This window comes from Hyla sarda, chromosome 4 (assembly GCF_029499605.1).
Source record: "Hyla sarda isolate aHylSar1 chromosome 4, aHylSar1.hap1, whole genome shotgun sequence".
NCBI lineage: Eukaryota > Metazoa > Chordata > Amphibia > Anura > Hylidae > Hyla > Hyla sarda.
The window spans coordinates 331,744,820-331,760,822 of NC_079192.1; the positions used below are offsets into that span (position 1 = coordinate 331,744,820).

The window sequence follows — 16,003 nt, forward strand, 5'->3', positions numbered from 1 at the left end:
CGCCCACTTCCTCGGCCCCCTCCTCTGGATGCTGGCGCCTCCCGGTCAGACGCGCTGATCGGGAGCACGGGTCCCCTTGTGTCGGGGACGCGGCTGCCGTGGTGGCTTGTCCCGGTCTATCTCACCTTGCTCCTCGCTCCCTGCACCGACGGTCTCTGCCTCCCGGCGCGCGCGGCCCCGCTCTCTAGGGCGCGCGCATGCCGGCTTCTGTAAATTTAAAGGGCCAGCGCGCCATTGATTGGTGCGCTGGTTACTGACCTCTGGTTCCTTCCCTATAAATGTAACCTGTCCCTTCCTGCCCCTGCCGGATCTTTGTGCCCTTGTGCCTCCGAGAAAGCATTCCCTGTAGCCTTGTATTGCCTTGCCTGTTGCAGATCTGAAGCAGTGCCATGGGTTCCTGTCGCAGTGCTCTCTCCACCTCGAGCTACTGTCCGACCAATTCCCTTCTGAGCGAGCCAAGGTAGCCTTTATCCTCAGTTTGCTGTCCGGGAAGGCCCTGGCCTGGGCTACACCGCTATGGGACCGCGCTGATCCAGCCACCTCTTCCATCCAGAGCTTCTGCCAGGAGTTCCGGAATGTTTTCGAGGAACCTGTCCGGGTTGCCTCCACAGAGACTGCCTTATTAAACTTGACCCAAGGAGGTTCTACCGTAGGTGACTATGCCATTCAGTTCCGCACCCTAGCTTCTGAACTGAACTGAACAATGAAGCCCTTTGTGCCACCTTCAAGAAGGGACTTAACAGCGAGATAAATGACGTTCTGGCTGCACGTGAGCTACCTTCCACCCTCAGTGACCTCATTTTGCTGGCCACTAGGATAGACAAGCGTTTCACCGAGAGACAAGAGGAATTCCTCCTGGAAAAGGAAAAAGCTTGTCTTAGACACTACCATCGTCTGGCTCCTGTTTTTCTGCGTCCACCTCCACCCGTTACTGGGCCTCCCACAGTGGAGGCCATGCAGGTGGATCGGTCACGCCTAACTCCGCAAGAACGAAGCCGTCGCAGAGACGAGAACCTGTGTCTGTACTGTGCCAGTACCGAGCACTTCCTTAGAGATTGTCCTTTACATCCACCGCGTTCGGGAAACGATCGCACCTAGTAAACGTGGGAGAGGCGTTGCTGGGTGTGGACTCTTCCTCTCCACGCCTCATCATACCCGTGCAGTTGTCCCTCTCTTCTAAGTCCTCTTTCTCCGCTGCTGCCTTCTTGGATTCCGGCTCAGCTGGCAACTTCATCCACGCCTCTTTGGTAGACAAGTACCGTATTCCAATAATCCGTCTACCCAAGCCGTTCCTCATCTCTACTGTTAACGGTGAGAGACTCTCTGCCACAGTGCAGTACCATACCCAGCCTCTGCAGATGGACATTGGGATACTTCATACAGAGACTTTGGAGTTCTGAAGTCCTCCTGGGCCTGCCATGGCTTCAACGTCATTGTCCTGTCCTGAATTGGTGCACCGGGGAGATCTTGCGTTGGGGCTCCTCCTGTTCTGACCGGTGTCTCAAGTCTGCTCTTGTCAAACAGAACCCGCAAGTTTCTCTGCCTCCTGGTCTGCCCAAGCCTTACCATTCCTTTGCGGATGTTTTCTGCAAGAAACAAGCCGAGGTCCTTCCTCCTCACAGACCCTATTGTAACGCGCCTGCCGTCTTCCAGGAATTCATCAATAATATTTTCAGGGACTTACTTTACACCTGCGTGGTCGTATACTTGGATGACATCCTTGTCTTTTCCTCCAATTTGGATTAACACCGGGGCCATGTGCGACAAGTTCTCACTCGCCTTAGGAGAAATTGCCTATATGCCAAGATTGAAACATTTTTTTTTGATCGGTCCTCCCTGTCTTTCCTGGGGTACATTATCTCAGCCCAAGGACTTCAAATGGACCCAGCCAAACTCTTGGTGGTTCTGGATTGGCCACGCCCCTCAGGATTCTGAGCCATACAAAGATTTCTGGGCTTTGCTAATTACTACAGGCAATTCATCCCTCACTATTCCACTCTGGTGGCCCCTGTTGTGGCTTTAACTAGAAAGGGCGCTAACCCTAAATCCTGGCCTTCCCAAGCTGAAGAGGCCTTCCAGTCCCTGAAAGCCACCTTTGCCTCAGCACCTGTTCTCTCTAGACCAGATTCCACCAAGCCCTTCTCTCTTGAAGTGGATGCCTCCTCGGTTGGAGCCAGAGCTGTGCTCACCTAGAAGTCTTCCAGGGGCAAGACTGTAACTTGTGGCTTCTTTTTGAAGACATTCTCTCCCGCAGAGAGAAATTATTCCATTGGGGACATAGAACTGCTGGCTATTAAATTAGCACTGGAGGAATGAAGACATCTACTCGAGGGCACCACACATACTGTGAATATCTTCACGGACCACAAGAACCTGGCTTATCTCCAGTCTGCTCAGAGACTAAATCCCTGTCAGGCTTGTTGGTCTCTGTTCTTTGCCCGCTTTAATTTTGAGATCCATTTCCGTCCGGCTTGTAAGAACATTAGGGCAGATGCTCTGTCTCGCTCTTCTGATGTGGTGGGCGACGAGTTAACTCCTCAATATATTATCCCACCAGAATGCCTTATTGCCGTCGCTCCCGTGGACCTGCGCCTTCTTCCTCCTGGCAAAACATACGTACCTCCATGTCAGCGGTTGCAAATTCTCAAGTGGGGCCACGCTTCTCCTTTTGCCGGTCATCCTTGGGTGTAAAAATCTCTCCAACTAATCTCCCAGAGGTACTGGTGGATTTCTCTGGAGAAAGATGTCTCGGACTTCGTCCAAGCCTGTATGATTTGCGCCCGAGATAAATCGCCTCGCCAGAGACCAGCGGGTCTCCTCTTGCCCCTACCTGTTCCAGAAGTTCCCTGGTCTCACATCGCTATGGACTTTGTTACAGATCTTCCCTCCTCCCATGGCAAGTCTGTTATTTGGGTCGTGGTGGATCGCTTCTCTAAGATGGCTCACTTTGTGCCCCTGCCCGGTCTTCCCTCTGCACCCATGCTGGCCAAACAATTCTTCCAACACATCTTCCGCCTCCATAGCCTTCCCAAACATATTGTCTCGGATCGGGGGGTACAATTTGTCTCCAAATTCTGGAGGGCTCTATGTGGTCAGCTCGGGATCAAATTGGACTTTTCTTCTTCGTACCATCATCAGTCTAACGGCCAAGTAGAACGGGTGAACCAAATTTTGGGTGACTATCTGCGTCACTTTGTATCCTCTCGCTATGACGATTGGGCAGATCTATTTCACTGGGCGGAGTTCTCCTACAACTACAAACAATCCTTTGCCTCCAACAAGTCTCCTTTCTTTGTAGTTTTTGGCCGTCATCCTCTTCCACCTCTGCCGCAGTATCCCACTCCTTCTTCTGTACCTGCCGTTGCCAGTCTTGTACAGGACTTTTGCTCCATCTGGCGAGAAACTCACGCCGCTCTCCTCAAGGCTTCCGCCTGTATGAAGGTTCAAGCTGACAAGAGACGCAGAGCTTCTCCGGAATTTCGCCCGGGTGACAATGTATGGCTCTCCTCTAAGTACATCCGATTTAGGGTCCCGAGTTACAAGTTGGGCCCTCGTTACTTGGGGCCCTATAAAATCAAGAGTCGTATCAATCAAGTCTCTTATCAGCTCCATCTTCCTCCCTCCCTCTGAATCCATAACTCTTGCCGTGTCTCCCTTCTTAAACCTGCTGTTTTTAACCATTTTTCTCCCAAGCTTTTTTCTCCCACCCCGGTCGCCGGCACCTCTGATATATTCTCTATCAAGGAGATCTTGGCGACCAAGTTCTCTTGGGGGAAAATATTTTTTTGGTCGATTGGGAGGGCTGCGGTCCTGAGGAGAGGTCTTGGGAGCCTGAGGAGAACATCTTGGACCGCAGCCTCATCCTCAGTTTTCTGGGTACCAAAAAGAGGGGGAGACATAGGGGGGGGTACTGTCACAGCGAGCGCTCCAGTCCCCTCCTCCGGACCAGAGCGCCCGCTTCCTCGGCCCCCCTCCTTGGGATCCCGGCGCCTCCCGCTCAGACGCGCTGATCGGGAGCACGGATCCCCTTGTGTCGGGGACACGGCTGCCATGCGCCGCGTCCCAGTCTGTCTCACCTTGCTCCTCGCTCCCTGCGCCGAAGGTCTCTGCCTCCCGGTGCGCGGCCCCACTCTCTAGGGTGCGCGCGTGTCGGCTTCTGTAAATTTAAAGGGCCAACACGCCATTGATTGGTGCGCTGGTTACTGACCTCTGGTTCCTTCCCTATAAATGTAACCTGCCCCTTCCTGCCCCTGCTGGATCTTTGTGCCCTTGTGCCTCTGAGAAAGCGTTCCGTGTAGCCTTGTATTGCCTTGCCTGTTGCCGAACTCGTTGCTACCGTCTACTCGCCTGTGAACTGTTGGCAATTGCCATCCATATAGCATACAAGAAAACTTTATTTATCAAACCAGGGCACCTTCTTCCATGGGCTAGCTCTGATGCTCCTGTGCCTGCAGTTGGCAATTTGGCAGTAGACAAAGGCGAACAAAGGCACTCTGACCAGTCTGAGGTTATGCAGGTTAAGTAGCAAGCTGCGGTGTACTGAGTACTCTGACATTACATTTTTTTTAGCACTTTGCGTTGCACTGGCTCTTTTGTAGAATCAGACAACATAAACTAACCTTCACTTCCACATACACATCAATGACCATGTGCACTGACTGTCCTTCCTTATACTATTTTTGGTAGTTACTAAACACTGCATATCAGGTATAATAAAATCTGCCATTTTGCAGATGCTCTGACCTACTTGTCTAGTCATAGAAACACAGAATGTGTCGTCAGATAAGAATCATTTGGCCCATCTAGTCTGCCCAATAATCTGAATCCTATCAATAGTCCCTGGCCCTATCTTATATGAAGGATAGCCTTATGCTTATCTCATGCATGCTTAAACTCCTTCACTGTATTTGCAGCAACCACTTCTGAAGGAAGGTTATTCCATGCATCCACTAATCTCTCAGTAAAGTAATACTTCCTGATATTACTTTTAAACCTTTGCCCCTCTAATTTAAAACTATTTCCTCTTGTGGTAGTTTTTCTTCTTTTAAATATGCTCTCCTCCTTTACCGTGTTGATTCCCTTTATGTAGTCATCAGAATTTGGTCCCTCAGACCCTTAAATTTGCCCATTCTTTCTACCCACATCATATTCAACATTTGACTCTTCACTTTTTGCCTAATATATTCACTTGATTTTTATTAAAAATATTATTCACTTAACCTGTCATTGCATTTAATGTTATGGCTGATCAGTGTAGACACAAAACAGTACCCTGTTTTTATTTTAGATGCATCTGAGGTTGCAAGGGTTTACATAACCTTTGGAGACAATTGATGTCACTTAATACAAAACAAGGGCTACATCATCTTACCTGGCTGTAACACAGTGTTCATGGCGTGGACCACACCATTTGTAGCCATTATGTCAGCTTCAGAAACTGGTTCCTTATTGACAAATAAAGTGGAATTTCTCTGCAATAAAACACATTAGTTTCAGTTAAAATGGCCCTTCTGCCAAATACAAAAACAGCAGTATTAGAAATGGCACATGATAGATACAATAAGGATCCTTGTTACAAATTTTGCATCACACCTTAGGAACTAGAATTTACACCCCTACACACTGTAAAGGTGAATGCATGTGTGTCATTGAATGCTTTAAAAAAAATATGCCTGGTATTTTTTTTAACATTTAGAAAAGTCAAATATGCCTCACAGATGTTGAATGGCAATGTAGTATAGACAGAACATGAAAATCAGCTACTTACAGTCATAGCTTCCAGTTTTTCTCCCTGAAGAGATTTCATCCTTACAAGTTGACTGACCGCTCCGCTAACCAGAATTTCATCACCAATGTGATACTTCAGAAGGTTAGATAGTTCTTCAGCATTGCCTAGTATTTCATGTCATCACAACAAAAAATAAGAGGCAACATTATAGCTATTAAATCATGATATATAGACATTTTAAAACAGCATAAATAAAAAAAAATTAATAAAGTGTAGATAAGTAGGATTTTATATCAAGACAGGAGGCGAGCATTATATGCAATATCTTTCTTTACTGAAATCAATAGCAGTAACATTAAAAGCTCTTTTTTAACAGATACAAGAAAAAACTTTAAAGCACACAGGTGCAACATTACAGGTAATACAACCTAACCTGCTGAATAGTAGTGACCAATGAGCATACAGCCCAGGTGATATAAGGTCCTGTCTCACCACAATAGTCCTCTTTCTTTACTGCTCTGCAGATAAGTATCATATATACTGTGTACTGTCTAATTCATATCATTTCTACATATTTAATTTTCTTTTCCCATATCCAGTAGAACCTGTACTATTCTATTTCTAATTTATGTTACATACTCCGTGCTTTTCCTTCTCTAAGTTTTATGCACACATATTTCCCCACTCTATTCAGTGTTATCGCTTATATACTCTTGTTATATATGGTTCCTACTCATATTAGATATATATCCCTCTTCATTATTCCTACCGCCCTTTCGGTGGCTTTTCGCTCCCGCCGGGCGCCGCGCATATTCTTCCGGGGCTGCGCGCGCAGTAACTCCATCTTCCTTCACTACAGGCGAAATCCCGTTCTCGTGAGACTGGCCAGTTGGTGATCATCTGGCCGTTCCCGCCTCCCGCCCTGACAGACGTGATATTCAGCCTGTCAGAGCGGACCTCCCGTCTCCTCAGCTCCTGTCACGTATCTCCCATTACCACTTCTGACTAAAAATCACCCATTGTCTTTTTCAGGACATTGCAGGCATTGATATACCTTACATTATCTTACACACAGATATTATTATAATTGTTTGTGGGACATAAAACATTATATATATACTACAATTATTCTATTTACAGCTATTTAATAATATGTCTTCTGAACAGAGTAATACTATGTCTGACAGTCAAATACAACCACTTGTGGACCAGTCTGTATCCAGGTCCGTGCAAAAAGCCTTAGATAGTGCTATGACAACTATGCACGAATCCATGACCAAATCTGTTGCTATGACAATTACGCAAATGATGTCCCATAAAGTTCACCAGTCTCAAAAGATAACAAAAAAGAGTCACTCTAAAAAGAGGCATATTGAAAATAATGACCTTCCAGTTAGCAAACATAGTAGACCCAATGTTGGGTTTGAAGGTCAGTACCATATTGATGGTCCGTCTCACTGTAGCGGCCAAAATACTGATGACATCATGTCTCATCCAGGACCCTCTTCCCGAGAGGAGCAAAAATGTATTCGGGATAAGAAAGCCTCTAAATATCCGGCCCGCCTTACATTTAATGAGGACTCTAATGATAATAATAATAATAGTGAGTCCAATGACCCCTCTTTCCTCCCTGAGGACTCGGAGGAGGATAACACAAATTTTGGCGACTCCTCTACTGAGGTGGCAGGCATTTTGGACACTCAAGGTGTGCCATTTTTTGACCCTGCCTTCATAACACACCCCAGGTCAGGGGAGTGAACACTTAACCCTGCAGTGGAAAAATTTGTAAGCCACTGGGCAAAAAGGGGTCTTGATAATAAAACTCGCAATAAGTTACGGGCCGAATGTCCTAGGCCCACTATACCTTTAAGTGCTTCTCAGACCCCCGAGTTAGACCCGATCTTAATTAAATATATCCAAAAATCGGGCAAGAACCCAAAGAAAGGAGTTGATCGTAGCTTCAAACTATGTCAGGTTCAATTCCTAGACCTCCTGGGCCCCATTTCCAAAATCTTAGATTTATCCGAGGAAGCGATTAATTCTGATACTCCTAATATCCATGCTATAAGGGGCTGGGCCCAACGGGCCATGTGCATGTTTGGAAATATCAATCAATCTTTTTGTACTGAAAGAAAAAGAGCGGTGCTGATGAAGCTAGATCCTCAACTAGCACATTTAGCTTCTTCAGAACCCCCACCTCCTACTGAAGGTCTCTTATTCGGAGATCAATTCATAAAAGAAATTTCAAAATACGTAGGGTTATTCTCCTCGTTAGATAAAGCCCAATCTTCCCTTAAAAAGGTCTTCCCTAATAAGGTTTTTACCAGGGCCGGAAAAAGTAGAGGACGTTTTTCCGGCCGCAGTTCCCAATACAGACCTCAACAACGAGGATCCTACCACCAAGACAGACCTGTATACCCCGTCCCAACCTACCAAACCCCTGCTTTCTTCCCCTATCGTGGACGCCCTTGGAGTGCTAGAGGACAGAGAGGAGTCACTCGTTCTAGGCCAACAGGTAAGTGCATCCTCCGACCTTTGGATTCTGAACACCATGAAAGGCTATCAAATAGATTTCCTTTCTCTACCTTATCAGGAACATCTGCCTCATCCCATACAATTTTCCAAGGAAGATCAAATGCTGGTGGATTTAGAAATAGAGGATCTTTGCTCAAAAAATGCAATATCCCAGGTTCCCTTGCATTCAATAGGCTTCATCAGCAACTTATTCCTGGTAAAAAAGAAGGACGGAGGATTCCGTCCTGTGATAAACCTAAAAATGCTAAACAATTTTGTGCGCTACTAACATTTCAAGATGGAAGGCATCCATCTGTTAAGAGATCTCTTATTGCCAGACGACTGGCTTGTAAAAATAGACTTAAAAGATGCCTATTTAACAGTCCCTATCCATCCTTCTTCTCAACCTTTTCTCCAATTTATTTGGAAGAACAAGAAATGGCAATTCAATTGCCTTCCTTTCGGTCTCTCATCAGCCCCTTGGTGCTTCACCAAACTGATGAAACCGGTCGTGGCCATTCTCCGTTCCAGAGGTGTTCGGCTAATAATTTATCTAGACGATATCCTCATCATGGCCAAATCTCAACATTTGGCTTATCTTCACATACATTGGACCCTCTCTCTTCTGGTCCATTTAGGCTTTCTTATCAACTATGAGAAATCCGTTCTTACTCCTTCCAAAGAGCTGGAATTTTTGGGATTTCTCATCAACACCCACACTACTCTACTGAGTCTTCCCTCCAAAAAATTGAAGACTATTCGGAAGGAAATTCGATCTATCCTCAACAAGGAACTCATTTCCTTACGATCCATAGCTCGTATAGTCGGCCTCCTTTCGGCTTCTATTCAAGCAATATTTCCAGCCCCATTACACTACAGAGCCCTCCAAAGATTAAAAATCAGACATTTGAGGGAGGGTCTTCGTTACTCAGACGAGGTTCATTTATCCCTAGAAGCCAAAGAAGAACTTCTTTGGTGGCTTCATCATGTGCAAGAATGGACTGGCAGAACAATTTTCCATTCCTTTCCGGATCTGATTATGGAATCAGATGCAAGCCTCATCGGATGGGGAGCTCGATGCGGATCCCTCTCCACAGGAGGCAAATGGTCCCCATCAGAAACTCATTTACATATAAATTGTCTGGAACTCCTAGCGGGCTTCTTTGCTCTTCGGAGTTTTGCGAAAGATTTTTTGGATTGTTGCGTTCTTCTTCGATTGGACAATATTTCGGCTGTCCAATACATAAATCGCTTAGGAGGAACGAGATCAGAATCTCTTGCCAATATTGCCAAAGATCTTTGGCACTTCTGTTTGGACAGAAATATTATTTTAAGGGCAGAATATCTGCCAGGTCTCTCCAATACAGTAGCGGATTGGAATTCCAGATACCTCACGGACTCCAGCGATTGGAAATTGGACCCCTTGATGTTTCAGGAGATCAATCTCCTGTGGGGACCCCTCCAATTGGACCTTTTCGCCTCACGTCTCAACCACCAACTACCCCAATTCTTCAGTTGGCGCCCAGACCCAGAAGCTCTGGGATTGGATGCTTTCCTTCAAATTTGGCCAAAAGAGAGACTGTATGCTTTTCCCCCGTTCTCTCTAATTTCCAGAGTCCTCCTTCAAGTGTCAACTCAGAAGGCGACCATAGTATTGATCACTCCTTGGTGGACGTCCCAATCGTGGTTCCCACACATCCTCAGAATGTTGATAGATTACCCCAGAATTCTTCCTCACCATCCAGATCTTTTGTTAGACCCATCAGGGAACCCACATCCTTTGATCCTCTCGTCTCAACTTCTTCTGGTTGCTTGGTTGATATCAGGCCAGACCATTCTCTCGCAGGAATTTCTCAATCAACTAGAGATATCCTCGCGGACGCCTGGGCTCCGGGTACCAGAACTGCTTACCGATCAGCCTGGAAACTTTGGGCTGATTGGTGCAGTAGACGGAATTTGGATCCCATTCATGCACCTAATACCTACATTTTAAATTTTCTTTCCGCTTCTTTTGACTCTGGGAAAGCTTACCGCACTCTAAATCTTTACCGTTCGGCCATTTCTTTTTACCATTCTTATATAGATTCCGTCCCAATAGGTAGACACCCGGTCATATGCAAGCTTCTGAAAGGTATTCGCTTTCGTCGTCCTCCACTTCCTAAATATACATCCACATGGGATGTTAATCTACTTCTTAATCTTTTTACTTCATGGGAAGATAACGATTCTTTATCTTTAAAATTGTTGTCTTTCAAACTAACATCTCTTCTCTGCCTAATCTCCATTAAAAGGGTATCGGATGTGAGAGCTTTAGATATATCTTGTAGACATTTTTCTCCTCAAGGAGTATTGTTTTCTATACATAGACGCACCAAAACCAATTTACACCAAATCTTCTATCCTTTTTTCCCACATAACGATAAACTTTGTGTGGTTCGCTGCCTACAATCTTACGAATCCAGAACAGCATCTCTACGTCATCCTTCCTGTTCTCAACTCCTCATTTCTTATTGCAAACCTCATCGTTCTGTGTCATCTGCTACCTTAGCCAGATGGATTAGACAATCCATGTCTCTGGCCGGTATAGACATATCTCAATTTGGTGCCCACTCAACCAGAGGCGCGGTTGCCACCAAACTTATTCAATCAGGAGGTTCATTATCAGATCTATTGAAGGCCGCTAACTGGTCGTCAGAATCCACTTTTAAATCTTTCTATTTCAGACCCGATTCTCATGTGTCTATGTGTCTATTATAACTTATTTATCATGACTTATTGTTTTGTTTAGAGCTTTAAACTTGCATATAATGCGAGGCCTCCTGTCTTGATATAAAATTGGAGATTTTCCTATCCTAGGTGACGGAAAATATAGATTTTATGAAAGACAGGAGGCGAGCATTATCCCCCCCTGTACCCATCCCTCTAATATTTATTATTCTATTTCAGCTTATTAACCATCCTGACGTGGGGACTTACTTGTTCTACATATCTGCGCTTTGGATTATGACCACCTTCCTCTGCCAAGTGTTTCTTCAGTTCCATTGTTGAGCTAATCCTCTCCTCTTCCAGATGTTTTCCTGATGAAGAATTCATCCTTCAAGATGTTTCCAAATTTTCATGGTTTTATTGACTTCCTTTCTCTATAATTTTATGTTACTATTAAAGAAAGAGGACTATTGTGGTGAGACAGGACCTTATATCACCTGGGCTGTATGCTCATTGGTCACTACTATTCAGCAGGTTAGGTTGTATTACCTGTAATGTTGCACCTGTGTGCTTTAAAGTTTTTTCTTGTATCTGTTAAAAAAGAGCTTTTAATATTACTGCTATTGATTTCAGTAAAGAAAGATATTGCATATAATGCTCGCCTCCTGTCTTTCATAAAATCTATATTTTCCTTCACCTAGGATAGGAAAATCTCCAATTATTGTTTAAGGCTCCTTCAAATTCATTTTTTTAAATTGATTTTATACATTCGTAATAGCCTATGATTAGATGTCAAGGAAAATTCACTCATGCACTCTATTCTTTATAAAGATTTATTTTTTATTTTTTCCCCACTTGTCTGGAATCTTTTCCCTTTGACTAAGTAGAGAAGGCTGACATGCCTTAAAACAATTATGAATAATATAAACAAACCCCTTTATTCATTTCCTGTCTGTTCTTATCCTCGGTCCCTTGCCAAAGGATCTTCTAAATCAATAGTTAGGATTTGGGCTGTTTTTACTTTTAAGTGATGCCAGGAATATGGGCAAGAGGGCTGCAACAACTTTGTATTGTCATAGAATTGTAGGCAGTTGTTCCCTTTTAGTATATTAAATATGTAGCTGGTTTGGGGGTCTGTTATGTCAAAATTTAAGTCGACAGAGAGAATATGTTTTTTATTTTAATGAATATAGAAAATATGTTCATTGACTAAAAAAAACAATATCATGCACCCATATAGAAAAGTCAGCTAGCTGCAAAACTTGGCCTGCATATATGTAAATAAATACAGGTGTGATCTGATTATACACTAGGTTTTGCCACAAGAGGGCACAAAAGTGCTGTCCCCACTACCGTATAAAAAAGCTCTCAGAGACAATTTTTGGGTAGTGTCCCTCTTGGTGAGAGGTTGTTGACTGCTAGACATGCCTCTGCACCACACATTTGAAGATTTTGCCCAGTTGACAGACTTTTATACGCGGCGCATTATTGAGTGAAAGAAGCAGAATGGCCGTTTCAACAAATTTCCTGCCATCTAGGCCATTGTCAGTCAGCCACCATCACCTTTGTTTGCAGTGGAGTCGTGAACGAGAAACCTGGACTGCAATGAATGTGATGAATCTATGTTCTGTTAGGGATCCAACGGCATTCAGGTTTAACTACAAGTGGCCGAGTGGTGAGTGAAACACTTTCTTGGCCTTCTCAGATCACAGAATTTTCACCATTCAGGCATTTATGGGACCAGCTAGGATGCCAGATTCGGCAACCTACATGGTGCAAGATCTACAGGCCCAGCTGCATCATTTGTGGGCAAATGTACCACAGGATGCCATGCAGAATCTGTATGCCTATATGTCTCATCGATCGAACGTATCACTACTTGTATCCTGGCTAGAGGAAGTGAGCACTCAGTGAGTATAAAGCTGTCTAATACAAGATGTTTATTTTTTATTATTAGAATGCTGAGGGGATATGAATTAAAATCTATTTTCCATAATACAGTATGAATAAATTTCCCCATTAACAACTATTAAAAATGGGCATTTGCATTGCCCACATGTAGTTAGTTCAGATGAAATTTACCCCTGTGACTGTATCGATGACGTAGATCATATCCATAGGGTTGAACTGATCTTTTTTACTACCATTATAAATAATTTTGCACTGTTAATACTTAATGTTATTTTTATGGCCAGCTTAGAGGAACACTGCAGGAAAAAACTGATACAAGTGTTAAGCCCCAGTCCTGAGGAGCAGTGCATGACATCATGTCCTGGTGCATGGCTCCCACAAGTCCAGCACTAGGCTTAACATAGCGTATCCATTTTTCCTCGAGACATCTTCCGACATTTGTTAGACTATATTATGTGTATGGGTCAGATATTGCTCTTCTTTAGCAGAATTCTTTAAACAAATTCTACATAAACATCTAACTATCTGAATGTTGTTTGCCTGTATATTGCTTGTTCATTATTCTGTATATCAGATCATTTGTTATAATACAGTGGGGCAAAAAAAGTGTATTTAGTCAGCCACCAGTTGTGCAAGTTCTCCCAATTAACCCCTTAACGACGCAGGACGTATATTTACGTCCTGCGCCGGCTCCCGCGATATGAAGCGGGATCGCGCCGCGATCCCACATCATATCGCGTGGGTCCCAGCGCTAATCAACGGCCGGGACCCGCGGCTAATACCACACATCGCCGATCGCGGCGATGTGCGGTATTAACCCTTTAGAAGCGGCGGTCAAAGCTGACCGCCGCTTCTAAAGTGAAACTGAAAGCATCCCGGCTGCTCAGTCGGGCTGTTCGGGACCGCCGCGGGGAAATCGCGGCGTCCCGAACAGCTGATCGGACACCGGGAGGGCTCTTACCTGCCTCCTCGGTGTCCGATCGACGAATGACTGCTCCGTGCCTGAGATCCAGGCAGGAGCAGTCAAGCGCCGATAATGCTGATCACAGGCGTGTTAATACACGCCTGTGATCAGGATGAGAGACCAGTGTGTGCAGTGTTATAGGTCCCTATGGGACCTATAACACTGCAAAAAAAAAGTTAAAAAAAAGTGTTAATAAAGATCATTTAACCCCTTCCCTAATAAAAGTTTGAATCACCCCCCTTTTCCCATAAAAAAAATAAAACAGTGTAAAAAAAAATAAAAATAAACATATGTGATATCGCCGCGTGTGTAAATGTCCGAACTATAAAAATATATAATTAATTAAGCCGTACGGTCAATGGCGTACGCGCAAACAAATTCCAAAGTCCAAAAAAGCGTATTTTGGTAACTTTTTATAACATTAAAAAATGAATAAAAAGTGATCAAAAAGTCAGATCAAAACAAAAATCATACCAATAAAAACTTCAGATCACGGCGCAAAAAATGAGTCCTCATACCACCCCATACGTGGAAAAATAAAAAAGTTATAGGGGTCAGAAGATGACATTTTTAAACGTATAAATTTTCCTGCATGTAGTTATGATTTTTTCCAGAAGTGCGACAAAATCAAACCTATATAAGTAGGGTATCATTTTAACCGTATGGACCTACAGAATAATGATAAGGTGTAATTTTTACCGAAATATGCACTGCGTAGAAACAGAAGCCCCCAAAAGTTACAAAATGGCGTTTTTTTTTCGATTTTGTCGCACAATGATTTTTTTTTCCGTTTTGCCGTGCATTTTTGGGTAAAATGACTAATGTCACTGCAAAGTAGAATTGGCGACGCAAAAAATAAGCCATAATATGGATTTTTAGGTGGAAAATTGAAAGGGTTATGATTTTTAAAAGGTAAGGAGGAAAAAACGAAAGTGCAAAAACGGAAAAGCCCTGAGTCCTTAAGGGGTTAAAAAGATGAGAAAGCCCTGTAATTATTATCATTATCATCATCAACTATGAGAGACATAATAAAAAAAAAATCCATAAAATCTAATTTTTTTTAAGAATGTATTTGCGAATTATTGAAATTATGGGAAATAAGTATTTGGTCACCTACAAGCAAGATTTCTGGCTCTCACAGACCTGTAACTTCTTCTTTAAGAGTCTATTCTGACCTCCACTAATTACCTGTATTAATGGCACCTGTTAGAACTTGTTATCAGTATAAAAGACACCTGTCTGCAACCTCAAACAGTCTAACTCCAAAATCCACTATGGCCAAGGCTAAAGAGCTGTTGAAGGACACCAGAAACAAAATTGTAGACCTGCACCAGGCTGGGAAGACTGAATCTGCATTAGGCAAGCAGCTTGGTGTGAAGAAATCAACTGTGGGAGCAATTATTAGAAAATGGAAGTCATACAAGACCACTGATAATCTCCCTCGATCTGGGGCTCCACGGAAGATCTCACCCAGTGATGTCAAAATGATCACCAGAACTGTGAGCAAAAATCCCAGAACCACAAATGGAGACCTAGTGAATTACCTGCAGAGAGCTGGGAACAATGTAACAAAGGCTACCATCAGTAACTCACTACGCCGCCAGGGACTCAAATCATGCAGTGCCAGATGTGTCCCTATGCTTAAGCCAGTACATGTCCGGGCCCATCTGAAGTTTGCTAGAGAGCAGATGATCCAGAAGAGGATTGGGAGAATGTCATATGGTCAGATGAAACCAAAGTAGAACTTTTTGGTAAAAACTCAACTCGTCGTGTTTGGAGGAGAAAGAATGCTGAGTTGCATCCAAAGAACACCATACCTACTGTGAAGCATGGGGGGGGGGGGGAAATCATGCTTTGGGGCTGTTTTTCTGCAAAGGGACCAATACGACTGATCCGTGTAAAAGAAAGAATGAATGAGGCCATGTATTGTGAGATTTTGAGTGAAAACCTCCTTCAATCAGCAAGGGCATTGAAGATGAAACATGGCTGGGTCTTTCAGCATGACAATGATCCAAAACACACCGCCTGGGCAACGAAGGAGTGGCTTCATAAGAAGCATTTCAAGGTCCTGGAGTGACCTAGCCAGTCTCCAGATCTCAATACCATAGAAAACCTTTGGAGGGAGTTGAAAGTCTGTGTTGCCCAGCGACGGCCCCAAAACATCACTGCTCTAGAGGAGA

At 44.0% G+C, this 16,003-nt stretch overlaps 1 protein-coding gene across 1 annotated transcript in view; it reads right to left on the reverse strand.

Moving 5' to 3' along the window:
• Positions 1-16,003, reverse strand: part of TGFBI (transforming growth factor beta induced) — an 85,159-nt gene that overhangs the window by 15,858 nt on the left and 53,298 nt on the right. The window contains exons 13-14 of the mRNA XM_056575082.1: positions 5,768-5,892; positions 5,372-5,471 (exon numbers count right to left, since the gene is read on the reverse strand). Coding sequence (XP_056431057.1) covers positions 5,372-5,471; positions 5,768-5,892 — 225 coding nt within the window. The remainder of the gene's footprint in view (positions 1-5,371; positions 5,472-5,767; positions 5,893-16,003) is intronic.